The following is a 13131-nucleotide window of genomic DNA, read 5'->3' on the forward strand; positions in this document are numbered from 1 at the left end:
AAAATCTACAATAACTTTCTAGACTTGCAATATAAAACCCACTGTGCTGGATATTTTGTAGCAAAAACTCAAGCTCCTTTCAGGGGCATCTATCTCCAGTGATTAGACAAAACCATTTCAGATTTCATGCCGGTAAGCACCCCATGCTTTAAGATTTATTATTGCTGAAAGTAAACAGCGGCAGCAGGCGAGACATCTTGCATATCATCCAATTGACCTTCAATGATTTATGTCAGCCACGGTGAAAGCCGCTGATAATATCAGCACCAAAACTTGAAGCCGACTGGTAAAAGTTATTAACATGTAAATATAACAAGTGCTGAACTACACAAACTCCATCTGGGTCACAGTCATCTCCACATTTAAGCTCAAATTTATCAATGAAATGCATTAAATGGAAAACAAAGCCCTTCAACTTAACCACCTCCCCATTTCATCTGCTTCAAAAGAGTTTCAACTTTTCCAACAAAGTGCATGCTTTTGCATGCCATTAATAAATAAATCCCAGCTTCAATTAGCACCACAATTTTACTTTCTAAATTAAAAACACTGAACATGTTTTACATTATGCAGTAGTTCTCCTCAGGCACTGAGAATAGGGTGACAGATATTCCTCTGTGCTACTGCGTGAATCTCATTTTACAAAAACAAATGATTTCTTAAGCTGGAGACAAAACAAATGTTGCTGTCAGATGCACTAAAGTAAAAGGTGACCTTGATCTTCACCTCTTCATGCTCGAGGAGATTTAATATTAACCTGACATGAAATAGTCTCATGAAATCAAATCAGATGGGGACAGGACAGCACTACCAAGTGCTTTTTAGCCAATTAGCAAACTACATCTGTGATGATTTTCTTGTCCAGTCTCATTATGTCACACAAATTTTCAGCATATTATAATGTAATGCTCGTTAATCAAAATTTAACCTCCGTGAATGTCTATATGCTAACTTTATTATAAATGACTACACGTTGGCTGAGTGGGAACTCCCACGCAATCTCACATCAAGGCACGATTGTTGAAAGAACATTAAAAAAATAGCTTTCTAATTGCCCAAGGCAAAAGAAATTTTAATAAGCTCTGAAGAAATAAAGTAATTTAAATGACAAAAGTAAAAGGAGGAAAAGAAGTATCAGAACTTTGTTTCAGAGAAAAGAATTAAGAGAGACGCTTTCAGCCTTGAGGGTCATGACAAAGGGAAGAGGGATTATAGCAAAAATAAAAAGGAACGTAAGGTTGAAAGAAAGAATTAAAGAAAGATTATAGTAAAAGTGAAAGTGTGACAGAAGGTTTGGAGTAAAATGTCTCTCTGCCTCTCTGTGGTTTGGGCCGGGCCGTACGTCGAGCAGCAGGGATGTTCTGGTTACTTTCAGCATATTGACAAGCCTCAGACGCCGTTGCTAACCGCACTGTAGATCCAATCTCGTAGCATTTCTGTTTGCTCTGGGGATTAAATTAAAGAACACAGCATCCAATTTCATACCTGGCTTCTTGCACCACCCCTCACAATGTGACATTTACTCACTAGCATGATGCCCTTTCTCCCTTCCTCTCCCTTTGACAACCTCCCTCTCTCTATTCATAGATAATGCACAGTGCAACACATGAGGATGGCTGAAAGCAGGAAAACGATGACAGTTTTCAACAGACTGAAAAAAAATATTTTTTTACGGGATTAACCATATTCTGTTGAACAAAGTCTTTCTCTTCCCTTCATACTTGGAGATTTGACTATTCCTCAGCTGTGCTGCCAGAGATAAATAGCTTATATAGCTCTACGCTACCTTTATTGTTTGGATATCAGTCGGATCGGCATTAAGGTTCTTAGTGGATCGCTGTGCTGTATGGATAAAGACAGCAATTACTTGGAGAAGCTGAGTGTTGTACTCTTCAATATTTTAAAACATATCACAGAAACAGCAAAACATTTAAAAACTATGACATCAAAATAAATAATTTGCCATGTAATTAATAAATAAGTCATTGTAAAATATTGTGGTGATGGTGCTGATTTATGATATTGTTCATAAATGCAAAAGCTTTGCTATATATTTTGCTAGAATGTTAGTTAACATGTCAAAGTTAAGGCCACAGTCAAAGGTGCAGAGACCGATGAGTAACCCCCTAGAAACTAGTTACTAGTTACTAGGGAAAAAAAGAAAAGAAAAACAAACAAACAGTTTGATGGCTGTTAGCAGGTGAAATCACCCATGAACCTCATATCCACAGTAAAGAAACATGTTTCCATATGAAATTTAATTTGTTTATATATACACTTTGTATTAGAGTCAATGACATTATACAACATATTAGGTGACTGCTATACTTGTCAATGTCAGTGTGTAACCGTGACTTAATTCAATACAATTATACAAAAACAGTACGATCCATCATCAACAGATTCTTCAGTTCAAATCGAATTATTTCCTAAATTAATTCAATGTTGATATGCCAGTGTGCCAAATCCCAGTGAAAATTAGCAAACCCCTTTGCACCTTCCTGCATATTTCACAGCCTTTCACCTCCATGTGTGGACTTATTTGGTCCACAGGGCTGACTCACTTTGCATATGTCTCACAGGAATCCTTCAGCACTGAGCACCGCACTGCTTCTAACTTGTAAATGGTGCTGACTTATAGATTGTATTTACATCATCGCTGCAATAGGAGCATGAACAATAAACATGTCACAAAAGATTGCTTGATATACAACGAATAAGCGAAGGGATTTTAATTACACGCACTGCGTATTCACGCTCAGCATGCAAAAGTTTGACCTTGTTCGATAAAAGCATGCTTGAAAAAATTCATTTCACTTCTTTATTCAATAGCCATTGTTATTCAGTGTTTGGGGTCTATGTTAGCGGTGTATTTATTATAGCTAAAAGTCACATGAACTGCACAGCTAATATGCATAGTTCAGTATTTGTTTAATTACTGCACCATGTTGTTTCCATGTTGCAAATTCTCGCCGTATCAGCCCCCAACGCCAGATTCCAGTATATTTGTTTTCTTATACAACTGATGGTCTCATGGCATGAATACAACATAAAGCAGGATGAAAACAATCTCAAAATCTTATCTCAGGTTATACAGTCTAGCAAACTGTCACCTCGCTGTCAACCTTCTGTATAGCAGCAATCTCCTTTACATGGAATGCCTTTTTTCTGACTGCCTACATCACAAAGTAAATGAAAAGAATGCAAAACACAGCTGTGACACACAGCTATTCTTTGCAAGGGTGTCCTGGCCAAGAGATCCAGCATTAACCTAGCACAGCCCCTGGAGAAAAATGAAAATGAAAAGAGCACGCAAACTTCACAACACTTAGCCATAACTGCAATGAATCTAACTAGCACTATGCTTGTGCCATCATCACAATCTGACACCAAGCTATAATTTATAACCTGCATCTCAGCTAGCTAGGAGTGCCATTAACCTTTAGCGGCAGGTATAAATCCAGCTCCCGGGGATGAAACCGTATAAAATACAAGCTGTTTGTGCTGAATCTGTAAATGTGATGAAGTGATTGTTTGTGAATATGCTACCAATAACAATTTAATAAGCTGATATCAAGGCTCACTGCTTTGAGTCTGTTTGGAGTCCCATATCTCCCAGCAGTCAGACATTGCTTAATGCAGCTTTAACACGAACAAATCATTGCAAGTCTATCATCATCTCTATCATCTCTCAAGTTTTAATATTGACAACAGTACAGTCCATTAGCTTTCAGTGTCCTTGGCTGATATTCCTTCCTAATGATGCCTTACATCACAAGTAGAGTAAGTGGATGAAGCCTTGATAACTCATCTTGAAACACGACTTGCAGTAAAAACTAACAGATCTCTGCTCCCTGCAGCATATTAATCAACAAAATCGACCAACAAAATAGGCTTTCTGCAGCAAAATATCAGCCTAATTACATTGAGAAAAGTCAATCAACTAAATTTATTACATTAAAACAGTAGAGAGTGGGGAAAAACAATTTGGATTTATTGTATTTGGAGCGTTTGTTATTTAATTTGTTCTTCTGTTTTTCACTGAATGATGCTGGCAGTTCATTGTGCTTGTGAAAATACTGGATAACACACAGTATCAACACAAAAAAAAGCACAGATGGAAAAAAAGATCGATTTATAATCAGTTCATCAGATAACACAGACATAACGCTGCACTCCTCTTTCTCATCGAACTCACCCTCATGAACAACCTTACGATGTAACTGCATCCCAGCCCATGCAGCAGTATGTTAATGGATAACCTCGTATTGTGGATGGATTTTCTCAGCTGTTCTCCTGACGGAAGTTTGGTCCATTTACAGCATCCTGCCATGCGACTGCATTTGTCCCTAACCATCGGGAACCATCACGTTAACTTTTATCGAGTGGAAAAAAGTTAGAGTTCATCCTCCAGCTTCACTGTGTTTATGTTATGCTAACATAGTTGTGTCGCTAGCGATCACGTAGCACATCATTATATACCAGCTAGTCCCACTTCAGTAACCCTACAAACTGCTGTTTAGATTTCTGTCCTCATTTATGTTGGAAGTGATAGCAGAGCTGTACGTTTTAATTTTTGCTGTGGTGGTTAAGCTGCTGGATTTTTGGCTTCATGGTTCGTGCACGTCGAAGCAGAGCTGTACGTTTTATTTTTTCAGAAATCCCTCAGTCAGAACATGGTATATTATTTCATCTTAAATTTTTTGGGGGGAGACTTCCCCCGTACCCCTAGAGGGAGCCCACGTACCACCAGTGGCACGCCTACCACAGTTTGAGAATGACTGAACTGGCATATGAACAGATTTTAAAAACCTTATTTTTTTTATAACTAATAGGTCGAGAACAAAACTTTTCTCCGATGTCTTAGCTTTAACTACAAACATTAACCAAACCGGTTGAATAAACAAAAGATGGCAAAATCTGGGTTTGAATTATTTTTGGTCATTTTCATCTAAGAGTGATCCTGGATTAGTTGCTTTAAAACGTGGCTCAAGGCCTTTGCTTTAAAGTGACTCCTCTTAACCACAACCTCTCTAATACTTGTGAATCCCTACAGAAGTGAAAGAGGGAGACCTCAGGTATGGAAGACAGTACCAGCCCAAGTCTTATTAAGAGCTGATCCACCTTTTATTAAGAGCTTTATTGTGGGATTTCCCTCAGGCACAGAAGTGCGAACTGACTGATATGCTCCACTGCAGAGGACTGCAGGACCCCTCTGGATTTGGCTCCAATTAGAGGCTGTTGGGAGACTGTGACACCCCTGGCAGGTTGCGAGGTTTCCTGTGCTGAGTGAAAGCTCAAGAAAACATAGTGTCAAAAGCTCACTGAGGTGCAAATAAGTGCGATGTGTTGTTGTTCTTATGACAGCTGGATTTTTTAAAAATTCATTCCTTATGATTTGTTTTCAGAAGGTGTGTACAGGTATAATATATTTTTATATCTGTAGAAATCCAGTTGCTTTTGTCTCATTTGAAATTCGAGTTAAACTACTGCTACCGGCAGGTTCTCAAAAGCAGCCCCATCAAAGCACAAGCAAAAAAACAAGAACATTATAAAGACCTCCAAACAAACTGTCTTTTACAAACAGAATTTACAAATACAGATTATTAAGTGAAGAAGCTATAAGAATTGTTGCCCTTTACATGGCTTCAATTATTATTCAGTATTGAAAGAGCTAATCAGAAGCCAACGAAGCAAAACGGTGCAAAACAAGCTCCATTTCTAAGCTCGACACAAAATGCAAGATAGATATTTTATACAATTTTTAATTTAAAATTAAAGAATGTGCCTACCGTCTGAAAGTAGGATACAATATGAGACTAACCACCGTCGTGTCTAAGGCACTACTGCTTTTCTCTGTATCAGTTAATGGACAGTTACGTCAAATGTCTAATTATGGAAAGATATGTTCCACAACAGCCCACGTCAAAAGCAAAGGATTAATAGCGCTTCACTTATTTCTGTACTTTGAGTTTGATGTCAGTTCTGGTTTAAGTAGAGCTTGAAGGCCAGTCTACGTTGTTTGGTTTTCCCTCATTTAACTAGATTATCCATGTTTGCTGCCTTATTATCAAAATCCAAAATTACAAAGGACCTTTTGACTTTATGTTTCTCTTCTTGGCTTATTTAACGTCTGTCATATTTAACATCATGAGGTGCTTGACGACATCCTGAGTACATTTGAGGGCTTGTGAATATTGATGCACTAATACAGCAGTCCCCAACCCCCACTGAGTCGTTTGGTACCGGGCCGCAAGAGTTGAGGCTCGGGTGTGAAATTTATGGTTTTCTGGGTTTTTATCGGTGTTTATCTTATTTTTTTTTTAAACACGTTTTCCCGGGTCTTTTCCTGTTTGTCATGAATAAATCTGCTTTTGTTTGGTACTGGTTTTATTTGTTGTATTTATCCGCGACACCTTAAAGGCCGGTCTGTAAAAATATTGTCGGACATAAACCGGTCCGTGGTGCAAAAAATGTTGGGGACCGCTGCACTAATATATAGAGATGCAACAATTGACAAGCGAGGAACCAGAATCGGCTGATTTCCAGCTTTCTCTGCCCTAATCAGTAACCAGCTGATCAGCCTCACGCATGTGCAACGCATGCACAGCAGTAGGCCACGTGCTAACATGTAGTTAGCGTGGAAAGTCTTTGTTGTGAGTGAAGACACAAAGTTTGCCAAAACATTTATAGCAAAAACTTAAACCAACTTCACCAATGTGAGCATGTTTTAATATTAGTTGTTCAAGTGAGAGAAAATTCATGTAACTTACTTTAGTCTGGGGGAAGTTATAGTTTAATTTTTTGTTTTTGTTTTTTAATTGCGAAGAAAAGATGTTGTATTGAAGAAAATCTGATTTTTGTTTGTGTATGCGGTCAGTTAGTTCTTAGAAAGACATTCAGAACTGGAAAAAAAATGGTATCAGCAGGCAACAGGAAAAAAACATCTCCAAATATACTGTGTGAACATCATGATGGGCCGGTATTGGCTTGTTATCAGGATATCAGTGTTGTTTATCTGTTAGGTGAGTGTTTTCATGAAGGGTTTTTTTTCCTCCCTAGCAAAGCACAACAAAATGGAATGAAAAAGCCAAAAATCAACTTTCAGTCAAATTGTTATTTTAGGCAAAGTACTTGCTCTGAAATTCTAAATCAGTGCTACCTTGCGAGACTTTAAGATTGGTGTCCATCCGTTCCAAACTGAGAAACGGTCGGCCCTGGTCTGTTTCTAATAAATACATTTGCAACCTTCTTATCCTCCTTTTGTCCACCCAAACACAAAACTATAGATTTTAAATTAGTTTCTGTGGTTGGTGCTTCTACTGATCACAAAATTGCCTCCCTCCCTAGTTTTAGTCTGTCTTTCACATGAAAGCCTTCTAAGAGAAAGGTCAGTGGGTCTTAAAAATAAATAAATAAATACCAAAAAACCAGGTGACCTTTCAGGCCTTCTGAGTCTCCAACAAATACTCACCAAACATGTTGCCAATATGTCCGTTTCTCGTCAAAGGCCGCAGCTCATTCTTGCCCCAGGCATAGCGCTTGTAGTTATCCCAGGCAAATTTCATCATCTGCAAAATAAACAGAGGGCAGACAAACGGGTCAGTCGGCTGACAGCGAAGCATCGCACCTCCAAACCCAGTCATAATTAAATTGGTATAGCTCCAGGCAAACAGAATGATAGATATTGATCAGGTCCGAATTAAGGACACGGATGCAATTATAAACACATAAACCACACTGCTAAACAATACGGTTGACATTTTCACAGCAGCTACTGCTATAAATGACAGATTGACTGGTGTCTGCAGACAAAAGTAAATCTCTTTGAGCAGCACATATTCCTGTTCAGATAGCTGTGATCTGCAAAGAAACTTCCCAAATGCAGTAATATAGAAAAAAGGAGCACAACAAGAAAGTACAGGATTAAAAAAAAATGAAAAAATGAAAGCGTTCTCATCCACCAGCAGCACACTAATCAAATATATTCATAGCTCTTTGTTGTAAATGTCATGTAATGACTATAGCTTTCCAGAAGCAATCAACCTCCAAGAAAACAACTTTAAACTTCTTCAAACTGCTAAAAGTCAGAAGATTACATTAAATGCTGATTTAAATATCAGTTTAAATAATATTTAAGGGGGCACAGTTGTAATTCATCCGTGTGCAAGCTGACCACTCGGCCATAGAAATTTGGCAGCGTAATCTTAACATTGTCCGTATTTGCTTGAGAAAGAATTTGTAAATGCAATGAAATGAAAAATAAAAAGAAATCAGAACTGATTCAGTAAAAATTCTCTTTTAACCTACTTTCTTCTGAAACCTATTAATAATGAAACAAGAGTAAGAATCAAATGTGAATCACAGCATCATTTTTTACATCCTTGACTTTTTACAGAGATCAACAAAGCAATTACAAGTATCCTGAGGGGAATATGAATATATGTAGAAAATGTAACGTAAATATAGCAAAACTTCATGAGAAATAAACAAATAGACTTAATGGTTACAACAAGAAAAGAAAAATCAGGGTTCAATGAGTCGTTTTCTGGGGTCAATGAACATCTGCACAAAATGGGATTCCATCCATTGTCCCCACATCTACACCATAACTGATACAAGTACTGAGATATTTGTTCATCGGGACAAGATCTAGGATACTGGTTTGGTTAAAATGTGGAACCAAATGCCACCATCATGATTTAGTTCATCTAAACTGAATTGTTGCCACCATCTCGACTCGAGTGGGTAAATCTTGCAACAATGTTGCCGCTTTGTTGCAAGATTTACCCACTTTTCACAGCCTTTTATTTTATGTCTTTCTCTCCTGCAAGAACTCCACTCTCTCCCGCTGAACTGTTCAGTGAGCTAAAGCACCCAGACCGAGCCTGCTGCCAAAGCTTCCAGTGTTTGCTGTTGATTACCAATAGATCTCCAGCTCCCACACAATGACATTGAGCTCTTCGCTAGAGACATTCTAGCAAAGGCTCTGCGACTCTGAATGCACTCGTATGAATGGGAATCCTAAATTTTAGCTCCACAATATAAATGCATCTCCAACCACTGTACTGCTAATAAACATGGATCATTTATAGTTACAGAGGACCTCTCGTTTAAGCAACGTTTCCCTTCGGTTCAGCGGCTATCATAATTGGGCATCAAAGCACCCCAAATAAAAATGTAATGTTTTTTTTTTTTATACCATCGTAAAAGAAATGCCACGATGCATGAACGGCTGCGGAGTGCAGAATGCCTGAAAATAAACTAAAAAGTAATTACAGCTCAAACTGCACAAAGTGCTTTCAGCAGGTTCATTAAATTCATCTTCTTGTTGCACACAATACAGCAAACGCAACCCAAAGCGGTCAGTATCTGCGCAGATGTGTCAGGATTTCCAAAATCCCCACCAGATGATGTCATCTCTATTATCAGTATAGTATGCTGTAAGACTTCTCTCTGAAGGTGGTCTCATATGAAGCTGTGGGAAATAAATATGAATCTGATTATTGCTGACAGGGCCTCCAGCTGAAAATCCTCTCACCCTTAAAGCTTATTATAGATACCACAAAGCATACAGAGCCCCGGCTATCCTTCACACTGGAAACAACCGCACTGCTCAAATTAGTCTTAAATTCAGGGTGGTAAGATTTGGTATCAAATGAATTATGAGCCCTGTAACTATTCTGGAGCTGCGGCGCCGGTATAATTTGCTGCTTGGCATTTTAATTGCACCACATATTGAAGTATGCAGTGAAAACCATTCGCAGATCAGTAAAGGGTCATCACTGTTGTTTCTCTTTATCTCAGACTGGCATTAAATCTGACAAAGCAGCATTTTTTAAACAGCGCCTTTTCCCATTTACACAAATGAATACCGACAATGAAAGCAGCAGCAATCTCTCAGAATGTGGAAAAACAAGCACCCAATATGATTAAGGGAAATAGAAGCAATGAATCTTACGCTGGAAATATGTTCACGAAGGTAATCATTTTCTCCAGTAAATGTTTAAAGAACAAAAATAGCCAGAGCCAGCATCGCTGCGTCTCGACAGAACGCTCTGCCTCACAGAATGAAAACCAGCAAATGTCTCGAGTTTTATTTGAAACTTACTCCATCTTTTATAATGTCAGCCTGTCTCATTCGTCTGGTGGATTTAAAAGCCAAAGCACAAAAGTAATAGGAAAACTGCACAAAATGCAGGATTTGGTAAATGTTAAAACTCCTCGTCCCTCCGTTTCTTTTTGAAGGATGTTACAGACGATATGCCACAGCATAAAAAATATTTAAAAGGCATGATGGAAGTTGGACTTTATAATCATCAAATAAATGTTAAGAAAAGCAAAAGAAGTAAAATGGCAGCATTAATCAGCAACATATTGACTTCAGAGTACGCTAAAATAGAGGATTTCATTCTTAAACTGTACTATTTAATAGGTAGATAAAAATCGAATGCACTGGTGAATACAAAAACATCAGCGTTAAAATCCTTTCCACTTGTCACAAAGTAATTTCAAGTTATGTGTGCATGTAACTGCAGCCAGTACTTGCTATTGAAGCTCACATCTGTGTTGCTGTATTGCTTTGCAGGGGTCACAGCGTGGGAAGACCGAGGTCACACAGCTATACGACTGTTCGTGTACCAACACATCGACACACCATCGCGACGCAATCTGCACCGGTCAATATTTGCAGCAGCAGCAGCCCGGCATGCTACCCCCGAAGCTGCTTATTCAAGAGGGCAAATGGATGAATGATCCATTTCCAGGGGCACACAGAGAAGACACAGACGTGATCTGACAGCATTCTCCTGTCCTTTGGTTGAACTAATTGGCTCGTTGTTGGGAGAGGCGATCCACGAGCGGGACAGTGATTAAAACAAACCAGGACCGTAGGTCAAAAGCTGGTCACATGGCCGAGATGGGTAAATGTGATCCAGATCATATCCAAGAAGTATTCATTTCCCTTCCTGCTACATTCTTTTTTTTTTAAATGCAATACTGTTTTTTGGCTAAAAATTTTTTTAAATTAAAATAGTTAATGTCAGCCCAGAGGACTAAAACCACCTAGACTATAAAAACATAGTGGATATCCAGATGTGGTTTTATAGAGTTGCTCATGAATCTCCCTGACACTACAGGAGTGTACAGTTAAGTCAGTAAAATCCTAAACTGCAGGGATCCCAAACTGATCAGCATGAATAAGAGCAAGGATATCTAAAGCCACAAAAATGGGGAAGTAATGGAATAAAACAGGATCTTAAACATTTGCTGTGGCAAGATTAAAAGGAGTCATTTTAGGGATAAATCCATAAAAAGCTTGACATGAATTTTAATGAAAAAATTCATTTGAGGTTACAAAATACAAAAAGACAAAAAAATTTGTCATCTCCACATGTATATCAGACTCTATACAGTGCAATCCGTAAAAACTGGACAGTTATGTATCAGCTTCACACAAAAGATGAATGGCTGGTTATATCATTTAGAACAATTTTGCTGAATGTGTAGATGTGCTTTTTGTACACTTGAAGGATGACAGGCTTTGGGGTTCCTGCATCTGTTCAATCCACATCTGCTGCTCATATTAACGTACAAACAGAATGTATCAGAAGGTGCATAATCGCACACTGCCGGTGACTAAGAGGGGGCTGATATGCAAATCTGTGAGTCATGTGTGAGAAGTCATGAAAGAACAAGTGGAAAAGGGATTCAATGGGCTGTTGTTAGCAAGAGGTTGAGGATCTAAAGCCGACAGCTGGTTGGTCACTTTTTGTGAGTTCAAACCATTTTGTTATATTTGGACATACAATAACTGGCAGACACAAAAGGGCTTTTACGGGCCATCACTGCAAAAAAATGAGACTTATCCAGTAAGGTCCATGATTAGACCTTCAAAAGATGATTTAGAGTAAGGAAGCATCTGGCAGAGACCGTCTGAGCTGAGGTTTCTCTGAGGGAAAAAAGAAGGAGAACAAGAAGAAGAAAAAAGCAACTTCTAAACCAAAACCACTGCTACAATGAAAGAGAGCGTATAACGAGATTGTGCCAGAGGGGTAGGTCTGAATCTGAAGTTTTGATGAAGTGATAAGTCCTCTGAACGGTAGGGCTGAGCATATATTTTAATAATGTGACCCACAGCATTCCACAGCAACTGCAAACAATTCAATTACTCAGCAAGAGGGGGTTCCCATATGGTTATTCCCAAACAATATAAATCTGCAGTTTTCCCCTCACAACTCGTCATAATTTAGAGTCGATGGCGTCCATCTGCTGCTTCCACTGTTTGGTGTTGCATAAGAACCATAGGATGACATAATGCTCTGTATTTTCTCTGTTAGGCACTTATGAATATGTTCCACTATGTTATAGTCTTTGGTTTGAAGTAGAGAGGAACTCATTTCTCATTTCTCATTCCATATTTGATTCACTGTTCAAAGTAATCCTTATTTATCTAAAACTGGGTCTTTTTGCAACCCCTCAGTTCAACCGCTGTCTGAAACAAGATGTTTAAGCGCTTTACGCCTTCATTTTGAGATAACTTACGTTTCATTGGATGCTCACGGCACACAGATTAGCAGGTGGGCGGGGCTTCTTTGTGCCTGAGACCATGTCATGTCATGAATCAGAATACTTTATTAATTGTATTGGTTGGTCACAGTTGCTAAAGAGAGTAAGTTGTAACAAATCGACGCACCAATTAAATAATACAACATTTACAAAATCTTTAAAAAAAAATAGCTCAAATAATAAAAATCCCAGTATATAACACAAAATTTTAAATAGACAAAGCTGTAATTGAGGTGCTCCTCTTATCATTTTGACTCTGTTATTTTCTCTGTAGAGGTTGTGTAGATGTTACGGGTGTGAAGAAGATCCCTTTTTGTGCTGATGTTGAAGCCAGCAGAGGTCTGGGAATCTGCAGCAGTGAGCAGAGCACAGGACTCTGCAGCCTCTCTAACTTTATGTGCTGTACTGCTTTGTGGCCGAGTTGCTGTGGTTTCTAAATCGTTCCATGTTGCAATAAGACCACTTACAGTTGATTGTGGAATATCTAGAAGGGAAAAAGCTTCACAAACTGATTTGCTGCAATAGTGGCGTCCCATTACAGCACCACACTCGTATTCAGCGAGC

The 13131-nt window shown here is 38.6% G+C and overlaps 1 protein-coding gene across 2 annotated transcripts in view; it reads right to left on the bottom strand.

Annotated features, from left to right (window-relative positions):
* LOC100705345 (mannosyl-oligosaccharide 1,2-alpha-mannosidase IA) overlaps positions 1-13131 on the bottom strand; it is a 183349-nt gene that overhangs the window by 98632 nt on the left and 71586 nt on the right. For both annotated transcript variants that reach the window (XM_005455317.4, XM_003450554.5), the window contains exon 2: positions 7475-7571. In XM_005455317.4, the coding sequence (XP_005455374.1) occupies positions 7475-7571 (97 nt within the window). The remainder of the gene's footprint in view (positions 1-7474; positions 7572-13131) is intronic.

This window comes from Oreochromis niloticus, linkage group LG11 (genome assembly GCF_001858045.2).
Source record: "Oreochromis niloticus isolate F11D_XX linkage group LG11, O_niloticus_UMD_NMBU, whole genome shotgun sequence".
Lineage (NCBI taxonomy): Eukaryota > Metazoa > Chordata > Actinopteri > Cichliformes > Cichlidae > Oreochromis > Oreochromis niloticus.